The sequence below is a fragment of the Capra hircus genome, chromosome 5 (genome assembly GCF_001704415.2).
Source record: "Capra hircus breed San Clemente chromosome 5, ASM170441v1, whole genome shotgun sequence".
Lineage (NCBI taxonomy): Eukaryota > Metazoa > Chordata > Mammalia > Artiodactyla > Bovidae > Capra > Capra hircus.
Genome location: NC_030812.1, coordinates 31,998,568 through 32,021,930, shown reverse-complemented (window position 1 = coordinate 32,021,930; position 23,363 = coordinate 31,998,568). Strand labels below are relative to the sequence as shown.

Sequence of the window (23,363 nt, the reverse complement as noted above, 5' to 3'; positions counted from 1 at the left end):
TGGTCTAATTCTGCAAGAATCTGTTCAGACTTGGGGTGAGATGGTTGGGTCTTGGAGAGGGAGGGGCTATAGAAGCATTGCCAATTTCCCCAAATTCTTGTGAATGCCTGGGATTTTGCAAGGCATCCACTTACCTCCTCAAGACTCAGTCTCATTACCCACCTCTTCCCTTGTTCCCAAACCAAAGGGCTCTGGTCAGGACACTAGTGTCAGCCTGCAAAAAGGCATTGTCTTAGCTCTGTCTTAACCAACTCTGTACTTGATTTGCAGACCTAAATTTTGGAAGATGCAAGGCCAGCATGGATAGTCAGAATGTCAGATGACAAAGTGAGGATTCCAAAGATTTGAACAGACTAAAATGTGGGCAAAATCAAATCAGACAGATATGAATAGGGATGAATGCCACGATAAATTCTGCCTGTTGGTCCCCAAACCCAATCATTCACATACAGAATAAGGGAGATATGGCAGCTGCTATAGAGAGAGGCAGTTAACATATGGGTTCTGAAGCTAAGGGGACTTAACTTCTCAGTTTCCAAAGTTCAAGGGAAGGGGTTGAAATTTGCATAAGTCTGTTTGCATCTCATCTTCCATCAGGGACCCACACAGAATTTTTTTTTTTAACTTGACTTCTATTGTGAAGATCAGATCTTTGAGACACTGACAGGAGGGGGTGGCACAGTGCCTCATTTTCACTCATTCATTCATGTATTTTTATTCAACTACATTCATGGAATCCCTCCTCTCTTCCAGTCTGGTAGGGAGCCCCAAAGGCCAACCAGAAATGTAAAACACACTGCAGCGTACACTTCATTCTACGAGAGTGGGTGCACCATTCTATCCGAAGGGTCAAGGGAAGGTACAGTGTGGTGAAGTTCAGGGAAGAATGTGTGCAAGACATGAAGCCTGAGCTGGAAGCTGAAGCAGCAGGAAGAGTCTGACAGGTTGAGAAGACTAGGAGATGGAGAACAGGGTGGGGCAAAATCAGGCCAAAGAAACCAAGCTTAGAAGGATGTGCAGAGTAGAGCTCAGAGTGTAGGCTGGGACTCCTGTGGATTCCTGAGCCCCTTTTAGGAGCTCTGCAAGGTTGAAACTACTTTCATAATAATACCAATACGTTAAGTGCCCTTTAAACTCTCATTCTCTCACTTGTGTACACAGAAGTCTCCCAAAGTTTTCATGATGTGCGTTACTCTAGCTGAGGGGCTGCAGAACCAGTTATGAGAATCTAGCTGCCTCTGTGAAGCCAGACATCAAAGAGATTTGCAACACTGTCAAACAATCCCTTCTTGTCACTAAACTTGTTTGTTGCTTTTAGTAAAAGTTGTGTCATCTTATAATAGATTCATGACTATTTTTTAATTTAATGAGTATTTAATATTTTTCTCAATTTAAATTTCTAATAAAAATGGTATAGATGATCTTATTTGCAAGGCAGAAATACAGACACAGATGTGGGAAACAAACGTATGAACACCAAGGGGGAAACAGGGAGGGGGACAATTGGGATGAATTGGGAGACTGGTATTGACATATATACACTAGTGATACTAGTGATACTATGTATAAAACAGATGAGTAATGAGAACATACTGTGTAGCTCAGAGAACTCTACTCAGTGCTCCGTGGTGATCTTCATAAAAAACAAAACAAAACAGAGATATGGGTATATGTAACCCACTCCAGTGTTCTTGCCTGGAGAATCCCAGGGACGGGGGTGGGGGTGGGGGGGGGCTGGTGGGCTGCCGTCTATAGGGTCGCACAGAGTCGGACACGACTGAAGCATATGCCATAGCTGATTCACTTTGCCGTACAGTAGAAACCAACACAACTGTGAAGCAACTATACTCCAATAGAAATTAATTTAAAATGTTGAGAAATAAGTTTCTAACTTGGCAAATATTGATGGCTATAACCCACATAGACGAAAGCTCTTTGTGGGTGGGGGGTAGGCATTTTTGGGGCTTCCCAGATGCCTCAGTGGGTGAAGAATCCGCCTGCAATACTGGAGATGGGGGTTCAGTCCCTGGCTTGGGAAGATCCCCTGGAGGAGGGCATGGCACCCCACTCCAGTATTCTTGCCTGGAGAATCCCATGGACAGAGGAGCCTGGCGGGCTACACGACTAAAGCGACTGAGCACGCACGCAGGCGTTCTTTACTGTTAATGGCCCAAAGACCGAAACATTTGAAAAGAGCTGATGCGGAAGCAGCCTGCGGAGCCACGGTCACAGCTGCAAGTGGGTGAATGTGACCACAGCTAGTCTCACAGTCTGGACAGTGGCGTGTGCTCCTGGATCGCTGTGGGCTGTGCACCCCCAGGGAGCGTGGGTCCAGAGAACACCAAGGTGAGAGAGGAGACACTGACACATCAGATGCGCGGAGCAAGCCTGGCCCTTGCGGCTCATCGCGATTCCCCTCTGCGAGCCACTTAGGTCCAGAGAATCCTGACTTTAGTTACGGGGTGGTAATATGTGTACAGTCAGGTCACTGGGGAAGCGAAGCTGGTAAAGAAAGACCATAATTGAGGGAAGCTGGGAACAGTATTAACTAGAGTTCCCGTTTGTTGAATTTCTGTGCCTGCCTTCCCATCTCTTTCCCACAATTTTCTCTCCAGCGGAGCGGTTTCAATTCAGGCCTGTTTGGCTTATTAAATTGCACACCTGCCCCCTGGTGGCCGAATGGAGCAATGACGCCTTCTCCCCTCGCCGATAGATTTTCATGGAGCAGGAGCTTATGGCTTCCAGAGGCTGAGATCAGCGTGGCAGGGTCAGCCAGATCCCTCCGGAGTTACTCCAGAGAGACTAGCAGGGATCAGTCGTTAGAGGGCTGGAGCGGTGTCAACGTCCAGTGAAAACTTGTTTGACCATCCCTTCACTCAGCAAGTTAATAATGATGCTGGCAGCATTTATGATAAGGGCTTTTCACAGATTGTATCACAACAACGAACTAGAAGTGGGTACTATTATTGTTACATTGTATAGATGAAGATACATTAATTCATTTGCCCAAGGTCACACAGATAGCCATTGGCAGAGCCAAGACAAGGACCCGTCAGTTTATGCCATTAAGTGTTTGGCTTCTGCTTGTGCTCCTGGTGATGGCCTGTTTGCAGGTCTGTCTTCTTCCAGCGGACTGTGCCTTTCTTGGGGTGCGGCAGCAGTCCTGTCCCCCTGGACCTCAGGGGGAACCGGGGGCCAGCAGGGAAGGTGCTCAGAGGCTCCAGACAAAAGGGGTCAGGCACCTTCACAGAGATAAAAGGCGAGAGCAGGTTAGGGGAAGAGGAGTGGGGGAGAGTGGCCAGGCAAATAGCCCAAACCTGTCCCTGTAGGGCAGTAGCACCACCTAGTGGTGGAACTCAACGTGACTTGGGGGGAAAAACACTAGACAGTCCAAAGCTCAGAAGAAGCTGAGAACAGCTCCCTCTGGAGGGAGCCCCAGGAACTATTGCTGCCCACTCCCTAGAGCCAAAAAGAAGGGCATGGAAGCGTGCTGGGCCTTCCTCAAGGCGTCAGGTTGTACAAAATGTGGAGAAACAACCCCCAATTCTTCCCTAGTCTTGGCTGAAAAGAGGACGCATGAAGTTCACACTCTTTTCTGGGGGGAAGCCTGCATCCGATGACCAGGAATGTAAAAAACAGCTCCCTCACCTCAGCTCGGGGCAATCTGAAGGGCCATCTCAGTCTTTCAGAGCCCCCGTAAGGGCTGGTTGAGGCCTCTGTTGAGGCTGCACCGCACCCTCCACCCGATTCCGCCTTCTTCCTTGCCACCCACAATGATGATCTTGTGACTACTCCCCGGTGAGCTCCCTGCACTTCCATCTGCATTTCAGAGTTGGTGTCCCCAGAACCCAGCGTGCAGCAGCACTGTCTCCTGAGTCACATACGGTGTGTCTCAGTGTATAAATTCCAAGCAGCTCTGCTCCACATCCTGCTATGCTTCCTGGTCGGCTGGAGCACACACCCCCCTCCAGGAGCCTCGCAGACATCATGCCTACAGTGAGTGCCAGTTGTCATGAAGAGGCATTCCCTTGGTCACACTGGGATGTCACACATCACCCTTGTCCCCTGCAGGGCCACAGGGCAGGCAGACAGACCTGAGGTGCATAGACAGCCTCCAGGGAATCTCAGTAGCAGCCAGAGACCCTGATCTGAGGGCTCTGGTCACTCCAGGCAAAGCCTCCCTGTCTGCTGATCCCCAGAACTGAGGTAAATAGTATGTCCTGGCACAGTGCTGACCTATTTATGCCACAGGAAGCTCTGAGCCTATCAGCTCTGTGATCTGTGAGATGTTTCTTACTTACATTTCTTCTGAGGAGTGGATGTATTCACAGCAGTCCCATTGCAACGTTGCTTGATGTAAAGGGAGGGTGTTTCCTAAATAGCCTCTGGTGGTGGTGGTTTAGTCGCTAAGTTGTGTCCAACTCTTGTGATCCCATTGACTGTAGCCCACCAGGCTCCTTTGTCCATGGGATTTTTTAGGCAAGAATACTGGAGTGGGCTGCCATTTCCTTCTCCAGGGATTATCTTCCCGACCTGGGGACGGAACCCATGTCTCCTCCATTGCAGGCAGATTCTTTACCACTTAGCTACCAGGGAAGCATTTGACACCTCTATATGGTATCAAATACTTAGTGGCCATCTGACCAACAGATGGACAGAAACGCACCATCTGTGAACAGGATGCATTGTGTAGACCAACCCTGTCCAACAGAACTTCCTGCAAAGAGGGAAATGGTCTGTCCATTCCCATAGGCCTGAGGCTACTGGGCACTAAGAATATGGTGAGTGCTGCTGAAGAACTGTTTACTTTTATTTAATTTTAATGAATTTTAATTTAAATAGTCGCATGTAGTTACCTTATTGAACAACACAGATGTGGACCCAAGGCCTGGAATATGAAAACTAAAAATCGCTTTCTCCTAACTGGATGCATTCTTCTCTGTTTACCTGGAAAAGTTGATTGTAACACAAAGCCTTGGAGATTTTGTGTTCCTCCGGATCGTCTATAAAAATGCTAAATAAGAGCCTCCTAACAGTTTCTGGGGACTCGTCTTCACATTTTTCCTGCCAGAGATGTACCCTGGGATGGTATTTCTCTAAACTCATTCACTTTTCTTAACAAAACAGCCCTCAAGCCCCATCCCCAATTCTTCTACTCCCATCCCATCCCCCACTGACACATTTGATTTGAAATCAAAATTTTCAGATGCTCCTGAAAAATTAAATCACATCCAGAGGTTCTCCGACTAGTTTATCCTAAATAAATACATTGGTTATGTTTTTCCCGCATGTTTCCCCTGAGATGACCATTCTGTGTCTTTGCTAGTTATTTGTGCTTGTGTGTTTAGCAAAGCTGCCCTTTATTATGTGTGCTGTGCTAAGTCGCTTCAGTCACGTCTGACTCTTGTGATCCCATGGACCATAGCCCATCAGGCTTCTCTGTCCCTGGGATTCTCCAGGCAAGAATATTGGAGTAGGTTACCATTCCCTCCTCCAGGGGAATCTTCCTGGCCCAGGGATCAAACCAGTGACTCTGAGGTCTTCTGCTTTGGCTGGGGCGGGGGGGCTCTTTACCACTAGCGTCACTTGTGAAGCCCCATCCTTTATCATAAACCCCACCTTTTTTTGGAAATGGAGGGGGTGCATTGGCCCCTCGGGGTCTTTTGAAGTCCTGTATATTCACAAGAGTCATTTGCAGTTTGCCAAGTCATGTCAAAGAGTCGGTCACGACTGAGCGACTGAACTGAACTGAACTGAAGTCATGTCAAATACAGGCACAGTTTAGTCAACAGGCGCCTGGTTTCTATTCTGGAGGTTTTAGGGGCCCCACAGAAATGGACACAAGACATGCTGCTGAATGCTTCCTGAGAGCAGAGCCCTGTTGGGTCCAGCACCTCCAATTTCTCTTTCCCAAAGTCTGCTTGAGGAATGGGAACCTCCCCTACACCCCTTTTCGTAGAGAGCTGGCATGACTAGCTGTCATTTGTCAGCCCCTTCGGCTCAGCAGGAATCAGTGTAGTGTAGCAGGTAATTAATGGCTTCTGGAGCTAGCTGCCAAGGTTCAAACCCCATCTCTCACTTACCACCAGTGCCGCTTTGGGCAAGTTATCCACTCTGTGAAATGAGTGTAGTAGTTGTCCATTTCCCCAAAGGGTCCTTAAAAGGATAAAGCAAGCTGGTTTGCATAAAGCATTTATTTACAGCAGTACTTGACATAAAGTAAGTGCTATGTAAGTATCCGCCATCTTTATTACCATATGGGAAGTATTCATCGGTTTTATTTGACAAATTCTTGGCAAATGTTTTTTCTCTTTGGAAATCACCAGGAACCATTCTTCAAAGCCCTCTTTGCTGTTTTATTTCCAGATTTAACCAGATCTGTTGTACGTTCCAAACTTCCCTGTTGACCTCATTCAGATTCTCCTACTTCTTCCAGGCAGCCAGAGAAGGCTTTTCCTATCTCCCAGAATCTTGTTTATTTGGCATTTTTGGTGTATACTTTCCTGGCTTCCCTGGTGACTCAGAGGGTAAATGATTTTCCGCAATGTAGGAGACGTGGGTTCAATCCCTGCGTCGGGAAGATCCCCTGGAGAAGGAAATGGCAACCCACTCCAGTATCATCTGGAAAATCCCATGGACAGAGGAGGCTGGTGGGCTATAGTCCATGGGGTGGCAAAGAATCGGACATGACTGAGTGACTAACACTTCCTGGCTTTCTGATAATATACATTAAAAGGTTGAGATTTATGACTGTCTGCCTTCACATTCTCTCATTCTGAAACAGAGAGATGACCACATTTTCTTTCCATTGAGGAAGCCTCACTTTTCTCTCCCTTCCAGCTGCTAGACTGGACTTTGGGACTGCATGGGGCTGTCAGGGGCGCCGAGGCTGAGGAATAGCGTCCTCCGTGTGCCCTGCCATGCTCCCTGGGGGAGGCAGGGCTGGGGAGCACTGGGCAGGTGAAGGCAGTACAAAGGCAAATTCGCTTTATTGATAAGGCAACAGCATTAAACCAAGCTGAGGCAGAGACCCCACCCGACCAGGGCCACACTGGGGTGGGGTGCGAGTCACACTGAGATGCAGGCTGAGGCGTCCCTTTTCCTGGTTCTGGGGGCTCAGTGGGGTGACAGCCCAGGAAAGAGAGGCAGGGCTCTGGACTTGTTCCATCTAAAACCCAGGGCTTCCCCCAAGGGACAGGTCGGCCACCAGGGGAATGGGACGTGACGTCTGAGCTGTAGCGCAGTGTAGGAAAAACAGCACAGGACCCCATGGCCAACGTCCAGGTCCAGACCTGGGGCTGCTCCAAACTAGTTAAACGAGCTTGGGTGAGTCACACCTTCTCCACAGCATCAGTTTTCTCTAACAAGGGGGCTGAACTGGGTTAGCGATTTTCAAGCCTTTTCTACAATCGGATCCCAAGGGTCTCTCCTTAATTTGTAAAATAACAACAACAGTGTGCAGAACTTAGCCAGCATAAGTCCACACCTCCCATAAGCATCTCTTCATTAGCAGTGCCTACTATCCACTTTATCAGGATGTGGTCCCAAAGGCGTCTGATTCTAAAGACAACTTCCATCCATCAGACGTCAGCTCTGGATACGGGAAGAACACCGACTTTGAAGTTTGGGGCCCCCACCCCACCTGCCTCACCGGCCCTTTCTGACATTAGTGGGTGGGGTGGGAACAAGGAGGAACCAGCCTCACCCAGCTCCACCAGAAGCACTATCCCAGACCCGCTGCCCCCCACCCACACTTGAGATGCTGGAGCAGTGCTGGAAGCGGACCCAGGCAGCCAGGGTGGGCTGGGGCTATTGGGATCTGGAAATTCCTCTCCCTCATCCCACCCTCCCATGGACAAAGGAGCCTGACGGGCTGCAGTCCATGGGGTTGCAAAGAGTCGGACGCTACTGAGCGACTGACACTTTCACACTTCAGCCCACCCTGCCAGGAAGGAAAGACGAGGCCCTACTGGTAAGTGGCTTCTCCAGACTCCTGGGGGCAGGGACAGTGGACTGATCTCTAGGTCATCACCTTTGGCCATCCACCCCAGGGAGAGGCCCGTCCAGCCCCACAGCCGCTGTGCAAGGGCTCTGGAGCCTGTGGCCAGTCCTGTCTGGGGTGGGTTGTAGGGACCTGCAGGGTGTGAATGAGGACAGTGGCTGCAATCCTCTGAAGCCTGGGGGCCGTTCAGTCCTGCGACGTGGACTGTGGGACGGAGAAGAGCTCCTGCCTCCCCAGCCCCTTAGATCCCGGCTGAGGAGCTGTGGGCTCGGTGGCAGGATGGGTGGGGCCTCTGTCTACTACTCTTCTACCAGGCTGGGTTTGCCTGTCCCCTCATCGCCTGGGCCCTGCTCACTTCCCTGCTTGGCCTCCAGCACTTGGGTTCTGGGCCAGTGGCCCCTACCATGGGGAGAAAGCCCATCCTACCAGGGCCACTCCTGGGGAGAATGTCACCACTGTAGGATGAGGGTGGGCCCTACAGCGTTAGGCAAGCACCCTTTGGCCGGCAGAGTGTGAATGGGGGTGGGGATTGTGATCTCGGTCACCTTGGTTTTGGGGCTTCCTTGGCAGCGAGTGTCCTAGGAGGGCCAGGGTAAGAAGGCAGAGGAGGAGGGCCCGTCGCAGCACACTGCCCAGGGGCAGACAGCAGAGACCAGCAGCAGAATGAGGAGGGGGTTGTGAGTCAGTCTTTATCGTGGGTGGGCGGAGGAAGGGTGGTCCCAGCAGCTCTGGATGGGTGGGCTTGGAGTGCAGTGGAGGTACAGGTGTCTGTCCCTGAGGAATGGGTCTGTCTCTCCCGCCTGCCTGTTTCCTCGGCACCAGCCAGCAGCCACTTCCGGATGGCGGGGACATCCTCGGGCAAGGGCCTACCTTCAGCCTCTGCCCTCTGCCCCCACTCGAGTTCCTTTGTCAAATAAATGAAAAATCCTCATGACTGAGGCCTTGAGGGATGGCCTTGAGTGAGGGTGGGTTGGGAGGGCAGCCTGTGGCCTGCAGGTGAGGGGGACCTGGCGTTAGATGGGGCAGGAGAGAGGATGGGCCAGCTGGGGAGGAGAGGCAGGAGAGGAGGGGATGAACCCCAGCAGGTGTGGAAAGGGCTGCTGGGCAGCCACCAGCCCCAGGCCTGAGTGCCCAGCCCTGGAGAGGCCGCCCTTCCCAGGCGCCAGTACAGGCCGCCAGAGTCAGGAGATCTCGTTGCCAAACACCTCGAGCAGGAGGGGTGTGAGCTTCGTGCTGGACTCGGGCTGGAAGGAGAGGCAGCGGTACTGCTTGGAGTGCTCCTCGTTCAGGCTGCGCAGGTCCGCCAGCTTCTGGATCATCTTGGCATAGAGCAGGTGGCTGCCTGGGGGCGGGTGGCGGCAGCGGATGTAGGTCTGCAGCGTGTTGGACAGGCGGTCCTGGATGGCCTCGACCAGCGCGGCGTCCTGCACTCCGGGGCGGTCTGTGGGCAGAGAGGCGGGGGGCAGGGGGGAGCTCTGGGTTGGATCCCTTACTGCCCAGGCCCCACCCCTCAGCCCTAAGACAGACCCCCAGCCTCAGCATCTTCCTCCGTCCCTCCTGGACGGCTGCGAATCTGTGACGTCAGGCCTCCCCACCCCCTTGGCCACTTCCCACTGCTGTGAGGATCGAGTCTCAGGCCCACCCGGGTCCTCTGGTCCTGTCCCCACCTCGTCTCTCTCCTGTCTCTATTGTCCATCATTCATCAGGATCCAGATCCCAGGCTCCACATCTGTGTTCCCTTTACCAGGAACTCATCTCCTTTACTTTTGCCTGCCTCTTACTGATCCTTCAGGTAACAGCATAAAGCACTTTCCTCGAGGTCATTCCTGATGAGCCCTTACGTCCAGATGACATCAGGCTCCCATTTTCAGCTCTACCCTCTGTAGCATCATTTACTTTATTTTTAAAACTCTCATCACACAAGGAGTTGGTTGTTAAATTGCATGTGTTTAATGTCTCCTCCTACACTTGATGGGGGGGATCTGTGTCCTGTTTGCTGCTGAGTCCCTGTGCCAGGCACAGTGCCTGGTGCTCGACAGAAGCCTGATAAATCAGTGCTGAGTCGATGAATGAATGAGTGAATGCTGGGCAGCGGGAGGGGTGCCCACGTCCTCTCCTTGGGCGCCTGCCCAGAAAAGCATCCCTTTATAGAGGCCACTGGCTTGTTCCCTGAACACCGTCTAGGTGGAGCCTCACCAGCCACCAAGCATCCTCAGGACTGCAAGATCTCCTCCTCCTCGATCTCTCTTCCTCCTCCCACCCCAAACAGGCAGGAGAGCTTGAGGGTCACAGCACTCTGCCTCCAGCATCTGTCAGCTAAACTAGCAGGCCAGTAGAGCCACCTATCAGGCCCCAGGGTTTTGTGCCCTGTCCCCAGGGGACCTCAAGTGTCAGCAGAGGTCAATCCAGTTCACACAAGAGCAGAGCCTGAGTCTGGTTCTTCAGAATCCCACCCATGAACCAGCAATGGTCTCACTAGCTCAAGGGCAGTGAGGAAACCTTCAACAAACCCACACCACGCGGCCTGGGCAAACCCAGCAGAGTGGGTCTTTCCTGGCCGGACTCTCCTTTTGCTCACTTCTCCTCCCGAACTTCTCTGCTGGCCCTCAGCGGGGCTCACCCTTCATGCCTGCCCCCCAGCCATGCCGCCAGGTACCTGGGGAGACAATGCAGATGGCCATGAGCAGGACATGTTCCTCTTCGTGCAAATTCAGCTTCTTCAGCCCCACCTGGAACTTGATGAGGGGCTCGATGAGCTCCAGGCTGTGTCCGGCTACAAGAGAGAATGGCCCGCTGCTGTGGGCATCTGCAGGGGCCATCCCCTCCACTCCACCCACCCTCTGGCCTGACCCTCGCCCTTCTCTCCCAGTTGCTACCTCCCTCCCTCTGAAGTGCCTGATGGGGCACATGACCCCAGGAGGGGTGGAGCTTAGGCAGGTGGAGGCAGAACCCAGCCGCACCTCTGGTCACGTCGCTGACTTGGTACTTGTAGTCCTGGCTGCCACAGGTCCAGGACATGTCGTCCAGGGTGAAGGACTGGTTGGAGCGCAGCATGATGACCTCAATGGCACTCGACTTCAGCAGCACGATCTGGTCGTCAGCGGTGAGGTCTCTGCCGGGGAGGGTAGAGGGGGAGGTCAGTTACTCGTCGAGACCTTCAGGTCATGCCGATCAGGGCAATGCTTTGATAGGCACACCCTGCCAGGTGACCAGCATGTGCTCTGGGTCCTCCCCCGAGGAACTTGCAGCCTGGGTGGAAAGATCAAGACTGTTTCTTGAAGAACAGCTCAAAGGTGTGACCAAATGCCAGCTGGTGTAGCTCAGCTCCTAGGACAAGGAAATCCAGACTTTCCAGGGTCTCCCAAGTCTAAGCAGTCACAGGTCTTCTAGGGGCAGGAAGATGGAGCCTGAGGAGGCCCCCAGGGCTATGGCATGAGTATGTGTGTGCCAAGACGCTTCAGTCATGTCCGACTGTTTGGGACCTCATGGGTTATAGCCTGCCAGGTTCCTCTGTCCATGGGATTCTCCAGGCAAGAATAGTGGAGTGGGTTGCCACTCCCTTCTCCAGGGGATCTTCCCGGCCCAGGGATCAAACCCATGCCTCCTATGTCTCCTGCACTGGCAGGTGGGTTCTTGACCACCAGCACCACCTGGCAAGCCATGGCGTGAATATGGAGGTCTGCAAGAGCATGGCCGGGACCATCCTCAGTGGTCCCTAGTCTTTGGTCCTTCCAGCAGTGAAGTCAACTCTGTCTCCAGGACATCTCTGGACCCCACTCCCACCAGACTGTTTTGATTCAGAGTTCCATCATCTTTTCCAGTAGCCTCTTATTAGAATCCTGGAGTCAAGTCTCTCATTTACCTTTCTCACTGTCCTTACAGGAAAGTGTCATTCCTGTGCTCAGAAATCCCCAGTGACCATCCAACACCCTAGGGTCAAGCCCACACTCCATAACTTGGCTCCAACATGTCTTTCCAGCCCTGCTTCCCATCACAGACTCCACTAACCCTCCATTCTAACAACATAAAACTACTCCATGTTTGGATGCTAGGCATTGTCACACTGCCATGCCTTTGAACACAGGACAGCTCCAGCTTAGAGAATGCATCTTCTTCTCGTCCTGAGTCCAGTTAGGCCTCCTTGGATCCCTCCACCCTCCGATTCTCTTCACTGAATTAGAGCCATTCCTCTAAGACCTGCTGCACATTGCTTGTGCTCCTATTTTGCCTTTCCCCCTTCACTCCTATCCTTTATTTTTATTTTTTTCATTAATTATTTTAATTGGAGGCTAATTACTTTAAACCACTACTAATATTGTAGTGGTTTTCGCCATACGGGCTGCAGTGATATGAATGAGCCACGGGCGTACATGTGTTCCCCATCCTGACCCTTCCTCCCACCTCCCTCCCCATCCCATCCCTCAGGGTCATCCCAGTGCACCAGCCCTAAGCACCCTGTCTCATGCATCGAACCTGGACTGGCGGTCTGTTTCATCTATGATAATATACATGTTTCAATGTTATTCTCTCAAATCATCCAACCCTCGCCTTCTCCCACAGAGTCCAAAAGACTGCTATACATCTGTGTCTCTTTTGCTGTCTTGCATATAGGGTCATCATCACCATCCTTCTAAATTCCATATATATGCGTTAGTACACTGTATTGGTGTTTCCTTTCTGGCTTACTTCGCTCTGCATAATCGGCTCCAGTTACTCCTGTCCTTTAGATGCTTGTCTCTGGCTCTTCATCATAAGCTGCTTGAAGGCCAGCTCCACACTCACACTGATCACTGAGCCCTGAGCCTGACGAGAGGGTCAATAACTCTGTGTTGATGAGTCAAGAGGCTCATGACTAGTTCCACTATTCTGAGTCACGAGCTGAGCTTATCTGAACAAAGACAAGGAAAGAATCAGGGCCCACAGATCAAACTGCTTCCACTTCTTCTTCCCTTTCTCTTTCTGATTACATACTTCCTCTTGGATATCCTGTTGAGGGGCTGTCACCCCCTGTGGCTGCACTTTGGAATGTAGAAAGGTGGGAAACAGATGTTAATGGATAAGAGTCCTATGTCAACAGGTGATGGGTGAGGAGGTGTGGAAAGGCTTGCATGATTAGATGGGCACCAAAGGGCCTGGGCTAGGCAGATCCCAAAGTGTTAGGGTTGGAAGGCCCCTTCTAGAGACTGTGGTCCAGTTCCTTCATCAGCATCTCTCACAGATGGCTCTCACACAACCACTGCAGGATTCCCCCGGGGCCAGGGAGCCCCCAACCTCTGGCCACAGTCATGAGGTGCTTGGCTCTTGGGCTAATAACGTCTTCTCCTGTTGAGCAATAACCCACAAGATGACACACTCATCCCTGGCTTATAGTTCTGTCCTCTCAAGGAAAACAGAACCTGAGTTCTGCATTAGCCGTGGGCGTGGAAGTGGTTTAGTTGATAAGCTGTGTCCGATTCTTTGTGACGCCATGGACTGTAGCCTGCCAGGCTCCTCTGTCCATGGGATTTTCCAGGCAAGAATACTCGAGTGGGTTGCCATTTACTTCTCCAGGGGATCTTCCCCACCCAGAGATCAAACCTGGGTCTCCTGGGTTGCAGGCAGTTTCTTTACTAACTGAGCCACCAGTGGAACCCAGTTCATGGGACATCCCTTTAACCATTTGAGGAAAGCCACCATGTCCCCCTCCCCTTGCCTCATCTCTGGAATAAACAACCCTGGTGCCACAGTGTCTGAATGTCTCACTATCCTTGGTACCCCTCAATCCACACTGAAAAAGTGAAAACTAACACCACCCTCATTTGGGTTTTAATTCATGATGCAAGTAAAATATGTTCATTATTAAATCTTGGGAAAATACAGACAAAATATAAAGGCAAATAAAAATGGCTCATAAGCACAATGAACATTTTATTTTCTTCCTATCTGTTTTCCATGCAAATATCTCTTTTTCAAACGTGCACCAGGTGATAGTACTCCTGTGTCCCACTTTCTATGTCAGTTCATAGTACGTGGCATCATGTTACATCAATGTATTACAGGTTATTTAATCAGTCTCCCACCCACCTATGTTTGGGCACTTTGGTCACTTCTAAGTTTTGCTGTTTGGGGCTTCCCTGGTGGCTAGTGGTAAAGAATCCACCTGCCAATGCCCAGAGATGTGGGTTTGATCCCTGGGTTGGGAAGATCCCCTGGAGAAGGAAATGGCAACCTATTCCCATATTCTCGTCTGGGAAATCCCGTGGACAGAGAAGCCTGGTGGGCTACAGCCCATGGGGTTGCAAAGGGTTGGACATGACTTAGCGGCTGAGCAACAGCAACAACGAGTTTTGCTGTTATAAGTAATTCCATGAGGGACATCTTTGTACGTAACGTTTTGTTCAATGGCCCACTCAGAATGGATGGCTGGAAGTGAACAAACATCCCATGGGTGCCTGGCTACAGAGATTTCAGCAGGACCACTGCCTACTGTGATCCAGACATACTACTTCTATGAAAGCAAATCTAGAACGACCTCGAATTACCACCCACAGCCTGGAAATACAGGGACTTTCTAAGTGCAGCTTGCAGCCAGAACTGGTAATGGTGGTGGGTGGGGGTAGCGGTGGAAGTAAAGGGGAAGTCGGGAAGAGACCTAGGTCCTCCTGGTTCCTGCATCAGCTCTGGCTCTGGGCTTCTCTCTGGACCTGACTAATATTTACAACCAGATCAGTTTTCACCCTTGCAGCCGCTTCTGGGCACCTGTGAGATGCTCTGGGTATGTGTTGCTTGTCTTTCTCATCCCCACCAGGCGGTGTCCAGACCTTCCCTGCTTGTATTCCCTCAGCTGCGTTGACTGCAGCTGCTCACATGTTGATCTCTTCCATCAGACACCAACCCTCTGGAGGCCAGTCATCTTTGATCTCTCATGGTATACGTAAGAAAGCTGAGTTCTGGACAGGAGGAGGGAAGCACTGTGACCCCAGGCCTTTGACCCAGGAAGGAGTCTCTAGGGATAAAAATACTGGTGAGGTTGAAGGCATGTAACCTTCTGGGGCTGACTGGGTCTGGTCCCTCATGCACACCTCTGGGCAGTGAAACCTGGGGTCCTTGGTTCTCAGATCTAAGACCACCCGTGGTCATTAAGTTGCTGCTCCTGATGCCACATTCCCCTGCATTTCTCTTGCAGGGCTGAGGGAGGGAGATTTGTGGGGTGCAGACTAAGAGGCTGAGGAAGAAGAGGTGGGAGGCAGGAGCAGAGCCAAGGTCACACTGCAGGGCAGTTCACATCCAGTCCTGCCCCACTTTGGCCCCACACCCGCCCTGGAGTCTCATCCTGTATTCTCGCCTCCACTCATCCACACAGAAGTCTCATCCTGCCCTCCCCACACTTTCCACCCCTGCCTCCAGGCAGCAAGATCAAAGCTACCAGGGACGCAGCCACTGTTCTTTCACTTCTTGGAAGAACAGAACCTCTAACTGCAGAAACCGGCAGAACCAGAGAGCAGATGGGCTGGCCCCGTCTGGGTCCCGGGAGCCTGGGCTCTGGTCCAGGCCTGGTGCAGCATCTGCTCCATCCAGTCCCAGGGAACATCCACATCAGTGACCCTCCCAGAGCCCTTGCTAAGGCCTGCTTTAGTTTTGTTGGAAAACATTCCACTTTGCGACTTCTCAAGCCACGCTGAAGCCAGAAAAGTCAACTCAAGCATGTTTAGGACTGATTTAATCCATTTGGCCTCAACAGTTGGGTGGTTGCAATACCTGTTCGTATACACCTCACTTTGGCCAGGACTGCAGGGCTAGACCAGGGAACTCTGGAGAATGAGACTTGAAAGGGAAGGTAAAGGGGAGATTTTAGCTCATCCTTGGGGAGAGGAGGGCTTCCCAGGTGGCGCTAGTGGTAAAGAATCTGCCTGCAATGCAGGAGATGCAAGTTTGATCACTGGGTTGGGAAGATCCCCTGGAGGAGGGTATGGCAACTCCAGTATTCTTGCCTGGAGAATCCCATGGACAGAGGAGCCTGGTGGGCTACAGTCTCTGGGGTCGCAAAGAGTTGGACATGACTTCCACTTGGGGAGAGGAATTGAGGGGCTAGTGATGCTATTTTGTATGAGGGTGTGTGGGGTAAGGGTAAGGGATGGGGGCCAAGAGAAAAACTGGGGCTCAGGTTACTTAGTGGAGGGGGTGCATTGGGGTAGTCTGGTTAAATGAGTCACATTCTTTTTAGGATGATTTTTGCAGGTGGAAAATCACCCAGCCACCACTGAAAATCACCAAACCTCAGCCTCTGGACAGGGCTCCGGGTGCTCTCTGGTCCACTGCGCAGGAAGGAGGAACCCTGTGCAGAGGAGGGCCGCTGCTCCTGGAATTCAGCCGGGAGCTGCCTGCTACAGTATATCCATCAACAACCTGAAGTGTTTGTTTTCTCTAGCTATTTACACAAAACAAGACTTTGGAACAAGTACAGTTTGCCAACAGTAACATGAAGGGAGGAGGAGGGAGTTGGAACTTGTACTGAGCAGAATGTGTCATCAGCTCCAAGGAAGGGCTCTGGAGGGTGAATCTCGGGCCTCACAGACAACACCGTTCGCCTGCCGGAGAGGCCTTTACTCCTTTTAATGCGACCAAGGTGCGCAATATGAATGAATGGTAAGAATGTCTCAGCACCATTTGGTGTTTTTGCTCCTTTACGATTTTCATATCAATTCCAGGAAAGAGCATTGGCAAATACCTGGTATTTGAATTGGGGTGAGGCATAAAGTAACAGACAGCAAGTTGTCTCAGGATAGAAACAAACTGGGAAGTGCTGGGTTTGCTGCTGCTGCTGCTAAGTCGCTTCAGTCGTGTCCGACTCTGTGCGACCCCATAGATGGCAGCCCACCAGGCTTCCCCGTCCCTGGGATTCTCCAGGCAAGAACACTGGAGTGGGTTGCCATTGCCTTCTCCGAGTGCTGGGTTTAGCTGCACAAATTACTAACATTTAGCTGGTAGCGTGGTAGTGTGGCAATTTTGACAGCAGCTGATGGCTTTCCTACACAGCAGAGATTTCCCAAACAATAAATGCACCCTCTGTTAGCTTCCATCCAGAGCTGGCCAACATACAGTCATTTTCCATCTCCCAATGTTCTAGCCCTGAATCTGAGCATTAGTGTTGAGGAAGCATGCTGCCCCTTTCTGGTATGACTTCGACTATTGCCATTAGTTGAAATGATGAGAATGCTGCTTGATATTCATTAATTTACTTCATGTCTCAATCATATTGTCTATGTATTTGATGACAATGTCCCAAATGAACTTTTAGAAAGAAGGAGGCTATAAACATTCATAAATATAGATTCGACTGCTTCCCAGCATATCTATTAAAAGTGTCGACTTTCACACACTTTCAAGAATATCTAACGCTGCATGACTATTTAAATGAGGAGGGCACGGCAACTCATTGCAGTATTCTTGCCTGGATAATCCCATGGACAGAGGAGCCTGGCAGGCTATAGTCCACAGGGTCGCACAGAGTCAGACACGACTGAAGCGACTGAGCACACACAAGCATTTAAATATAAGTATAATATGCCATTATTACCGAAGCAATAGAGCATTTGAACGTGTATAAATGAATCCATAAGGGAGGGTCTCTCCCTCAGTTGAGGGCTTCCTGGGTGGCTCAGAAGTAAGAACCTGCCTGCTAATGCAGGAGACGAAAGAGATGCAGGTTCTATCCCTGGGTCGGGAAGATCCCCTGGAGGAGGAGATGGCAACCCACTCCAGCATTCCTGCCTGGAGCACCCCGTGGGCAGAGGAGCCTGGAGCATCCCGTGGGCAGAGGAGCCTGGAGCATCCCGTGGGCAGAGGAGCCTGGAGCACCCGTGGGCAGAGGAGCCTGGAGCACCCCGTGGGCAGAGGAGCCTGGAGCACCCCGTGGGCAGAGGAGCCTGGAGCACCCCGTGGGCAGAGGAGCCTGGAGCACCCCGTGGGCAGAGGAGCCTGGAGCACCCCGTGGGCAGAGGAGCCTGGAGCACCCCGTGGGCAGAGGAGCCTGGAGCACCCCGTGGGCAGAGGAGCCTGGAGCACCCCGTGGGCAGAGGAGCCTGGAGCACCCCGTGGGCAGAGGAGCCTGGAGCACCCCGTGGGCAGAGGAGCCTGGAGCACCCCGTGGGCAGAGGAGCCTGGAGCACCCGTGGGCAGAGGAGCCTGGCAGGCTCCAGTGCCTAGGGTCTCAAAGAGTCGGACGCAACTGAGTGACTAAGCATGCCCTGCTGCTGCCGCCGCCGCCGAGTTGCGTCAGTCGTGTCCGACTCTGTGCGACCCCAGAGACGGCAGCCCGCCAGGCTCCCGAGTCCCCGGGATTCTCCAGGCAAGAACACTGGAGTGGGCTGCCATGTCCTTCTTCAATGCAGGAAAGTGAAAAGTGAAAGTGAAGTCACTCAGTCGTGTCTGACTCTTCGCGACCCCATGGACTGCAGCCCACCAGGCTCCTCCACCCATGCGATTTTCCAGGCGAGAGAAGCATGCACTACTTTAGTAGACCTCCTTATACTTACCTACTTTGGCAAAAAATATCTCAGTACTATTAGGAAACGGCCTTGGATGATATATAAATTGAGTGAAAGATGCCCAGATTATAGATGCAAGCCCTCCCCTCTAGGATTTCTAAATTACTTCACAAACTCAGCCCTTTCTCCATTCTATCTCTTCATCCTGATTTCAGAATTGGGAGTGAAGGATTAATGTATGTTTAATTTAAAAGGTTAACATGAGGGACTTCCCTGGTGGTCCAGCGGCTAAGACTCCACGCACACTCCCTATGCAGGGGGCCCGGGCTTGATCGATACGTCGCAACTAAGAGTCCGAATGCCTCGATGAAGCTCAAAGATCCTACGTGCCACACCTAAGACCCAGCTCAGCCAAATAAATAAATTAAATATTTTTAAAATAAAAAGATAATATGAGAATTAGATTCAAGGCAGCTGGAGTGGACACAGCAGCAAACTCAGAGTTGTCAACCCAGTTCTGACACACTGGCTGAAACACTGGAATTCCCGGTGCTGAGCTTCACCGGGCAGTGTCTGTTCTATCACACAGACACTGTGAAGGATGCGTGGCTTTCCATTGCTGGCCTGCCCCATAATGCTGGAGAGGCTGCACTTCTTAAATACAGATTTCTGGACCTCGCCTAGAGATTCTGATTTAGGAGGTCTGGGATAGGACCTGAAGGTGTATTTTGGGAAGCAGTAGGTTGAGAATTTCCAAGACTTCTTTGGGCTCAGGATAGGATTCTGACTTTGTCTCCTGGATGCCCCAGAAGCTTCTTACCTGAACCCTGGGATCATCTTGGCAAAGCCGATGACCTTTTGGATGCTGTAACTGACCAGGTCAGCCAGGTGGGGCAGCATGGAGAGCTGGGACAGGTCCAGGGTCACAGAAGGGTCATCGGAGTCTTCTTCACTCAGATGCTGGTTGGAGAAGCTGGTTGGCTCCGTTGTGTCTGGGGAAGGAAGAGGGAAGAAAAGGAATTACTTGAGCCAGCCTGCCTCCTGTGAGGCCCTCCTGTTCTCTGGCAGCAGTGCCAGTTGGGAATTCAGCAAGACTGCCTCTTTCCAAAGTTACTTCCACCCAGGCGTCCCCCTGGGGTTCCCCACGTCTTTCTTCAACAGAGTAAAGAAGGAGGAAAATCAAAGAGCAGAGACATTCTGAGATATGAGACTTCTTTAAGAGTGATTTTGCATGTCATTCCTAATGATCTCGAGTCAAAGATGAATTTGGAACCAATAAACTTGTGGAAAACAGTGTTCAGCCTCACTAGTGATCAAAGAACAGCCAAGAAGAACATCCACTTTTCACCTCTAAACTAGAAGCAAATATGTTTAAAGGTTGACACCAGTATTTGTGAAGATGCAGGAGGTTAGGCAATCCTTGTGCGGTGCTGGGGTGCTGAAGGAGGCACACAGTTGTGCAGCTAATCGAGAGCGCAATTTGACCACGAGGGTCAAAAGCCTACAGTCACGTACACTCTGTGACCAGTAATTCTATGTCCATGAATTCAGCATAAGGAAAAATTCAGAATGAGTGCAAATATTTAGCCACAAGCATGTGGTTATCTTCATCGAGAGCTGGGGGGAAAATCTAGATATCTAATGATAGGGGGTTTAGATGTGTTGTTGTACATTATACCCCAGAATACTATGCAGCTTCAAAAATGATATTCTAGGTATGTACTGAATGGCATGAAAATATGATATAATACAGGTGCTAGTGGTAAATGCAGGTACTCTGCCTGGGTACCCTGCCTGCAACGCAGGAGACATAGAGAGATGTGGGTTCGATCCCTGGATCAGGAAGATCTCCTAGAGGAGGGCATGACAATCCACTCCAGTATTCTTGCCTGGAGAATCCCATGGACAAAGGAGCCTGGTGGGCTACAGTCCATGGGGTCGCAAAGAGTCAGACACGACTGAGCAAGCACACACACACATACCAAACATACCATGGGGGTAGGTGAGCACCTCAGATTAATCAACCTGTAAGGGGAAATCAAAACTTCTAAATAACATAAGTGAAGTGAAAGTGAAGTCGCTCAGTCATGTCCGACTCTTTGCAACCCCATGGACTGTAGACTACCAGGCTCCTCCATCCATGGGATTTTCCAGGCAAGAGTACTGGAGTGGGTTGCCATTTCCTTCTCCAGAGGATCTTCCCAACCCAGGGATTGAACCCGGGTCTCCCACATTGTAGGCAGAAGCTTTACCATCTGAGCCACCAGGGCTGTTATTAAAAGTCGAAGTACAAGATGAACCTATTTGCAAGGCAAGAACAGAGATGCAGACATAAAGAATGGTAATGGGGACAGAGAGCAGGTATGGAGAGGGCGGGAGGAACTGGGAGATTAGGATGAACACGTACACACTACCATGTGTAAACATAGCTAGTGGGAACCTACTGGGTGGCACAGTGAGCTCATCTCAGTGCTCTGTGATGGCCTAAAGGGGTAGAATGGGCTACGGGGGGAGAGAGGTCCCGGAGGGAGGGGATGTATGTACATGTATAGCTGACCCACTTTGCTCTACAGCAGAAACTGTATAGCATTGTGCAGTTGCTTTACAACATTGTAAAGCAATTATACTCCGAAAAAAGTTGAAGTACAAACCAATGTATAACATACAGATTGACCTTCATTGATAAAAATGATTATACCCTAAAGTAAAAAGAGTAGGAAGGTGGATAGAGAAAATTAACACAGGAGAGGGGTTAACTACAAGGTGAGGGGCTCAGGGATCAGTTATCTGTGCAGGGGTCTCTGTAGACCCCTGGATCTGGGCACAGATCCATCAGTGAGTCTGGAAGCACCATGTCTGAGGGTTCCAGCTCCCCAGAGGGGAGGGAGCTTTTCCATCCCTGCCCTCCTATCCAGCAGAGGGCAGCTGGATTGGGTGAGAGGTAGAAGGATGAAGACAAGGATGGGGGAGGATGAGGCAGGATGCGGAGGATGGTAGAGAAGCACAATAAGAAAGCAAGGATGAGTTGGAAGGGACAGGTCCTCCAGGACATTAGCGGAAGGCAGCTCGAGTGGAAAGGTGGGCTTCCATGTTGAATTTCACCTTCCACAGGCTCAGGCTCTGGTGACCCGTTAACAACACTGTCAGCTATATTTAAAAGTTGCTAAGAGAGTACATCTTAAATGTTATCACAGGGAGGTGGGGGGAAACTCTTTGTAACTCTAGGAGGTTAACTAACTTACTGTGGCAATCATTTCCCAATATATACATCTATCAAATCATTATGTTATACACCTTAAATTTATACAGTGCTGTATGTCGATTGCATGTGTGCATGCTAAGTCACTTCAGTTGTGTCTGACTCTTTGCGACTCCATGGACTGTAGCCTGCCAGGCTCCTCCTCTGTCCAAGGAGATCCTCTAGGCAAAAATACTGGATTGGGGTGCCATGCCCTCCTCCAGGGGATTTTCTTGACCCAGGGATCAACCCCACATCCCTTGCATCTCCTGCATTTGCAGGTGGTTCTTTACCACTAGTGCCATCTTATATTTTTATAAAGTTGGAAAAAATAAAAACCAAACCAACAAACAACCCACCCGGCAGCAATGGCCCAGGCTCAAAGGACCACTGAAAGGAATCAGGTAGGGAGCCTGGGGTAGAAGCCTGGCTTAGAGGAAAGAACAGAGGCTTTGCAGGCAACAGCTTGGCCTCTTCCTCAGAGTCCTCAGCACGGGCCCTTGGGCAAGTCACACCTCTTCTCTAAAAAGGGGTTGTTGTGGGCAGCGCACAGTAGTGAGTGCTGTCCTTCTGGCTGCAGCCAAGGGCAGGTGGGCTGGGAAAGCTCTAGGTCCTTGGGGAGGGAGTGCGCTGTCCCCCTCACCTGGAGAGGAGGTATAGTGATCCGAACAGGAGGAGGACGAGTTTCCAGAGAAGCTGGGCGTGAGTATCGACCTCGAAGCACAGTTCCCCTCGTCCTCATCCTTGCGAACTGGAGGCTGGAAGGGAAAGGAGTGTCAGAAGCCCACATTAGAGGTCACCTTCCTCCCCCAGCCCTGGTCTTTTGTTTACAGGAGGGGCAGTCCTCCCCAGGGTCAGAGGGCAGAGCAGCTTCCAGCCCTCCCCAGGTGCTGTGCCCAGATCCCCTCACCCTCCAGCTCACATACCCGGAACTGGCTGAAGTCGGAGTAGGTGTCGTCGTAGGTCTTGTGGTGGGCGTCCAGCAGGGTGGTGATGATGCGCTGCTGCTCCTCCGACAGCTTCGGCCGCAGGCTGTCCTTCAAGGCCTCCTCCTCCTTCCGCTTGAGGATCATCTCCCGTTTCCGCTGCACCTCTTCATCAGTCAGGATGACTGTGGGGGTGCCGGAGGGGGTGTCAGGAGGGCAGGGCCTGCAGTGCCTCCAAGGAACGTTCCTCCAGGTGTAGAGGCCCCAGATGGGAGGGGCTGTGCCCTGACACTCGGAGCTCACCAGGCCATCCTGCCACGGGGACCCAAAGCCCATGATACGGATGGAAGAGTGGGTGCTGTATGTTGAAAAGGCAGGAGCATGAGAGAGGAGGAAACAGAGGATTTGGGAGGCAGGATGCTTGGGCATCATTAAGGAGACTGGGATCCCAAGAACAAGATGTCTGACTCTGAACAGAATGAACTCTCCAGGCTTCTGGTTGCTCATTTCTAAAATGAGGAGTTTGGACCATAGGATCTCTCCTAAGATCCTTTTTTGTTCCTTCTTCCAGGAAGCATGTGGTGTGGGGATCCTACCTCAAAGGACCAACTGCTTTGAGACCTGAATGCAGCCCAGCACAGAGCAGATGCTCACTCAGGGGGAGGGAGGGTGCAGGGTCCCAGTGTCAGAAGCTAGGAGATGCTGAGAAGACCCCTCTACGTGGTCATCCC

At 51.3% G+C, this 23,363-nt stretch overlaps 1 protein-coding gene across 2 annotated transcripts in view; it reads right to left on the bottom strand.

Moving 5' to 3' along the window:
* The window catches only part of VDR (vitamin D (1,25- dihydroxyvitamin D3) receptor), a 106,593-nt gene continuing 89,406 nt past the window's right edge, over positions 6,177-23,363 (bottom strand). For both annotated transcript variants that reach the window (XM_018047873.1, XM_018047872.1), the window contains exons 5-10: positions 22,633-22,817; positions 22,350-22,464; positions 19,289-19,460; positions 10,963-11,114; positions 10,659-10,775; positions 6,177-9,443 (exon numbers count right to left, since the gene is read on the bottom strand). In XM_018047873.1, the coding sequence (XP_017903362.1) occupies positions 9,184-9,443; positions 10,659-10,775; positions 10,963-11,114; positions 19,289-19,460; positions 22,350-22,464; positions 22,633-22,817 (1,001 nt within the window). In that variant the 3' untranslated portion in view covers positions 6,177-9,183. The remainder of the gene's footprint in view (positions 9,444-10,658; positions 10,776-10,962; positions 11,115-19,288; positions 19,461-22,349; positions 22,465-22,632; positions 22,818-23,363) is intronic.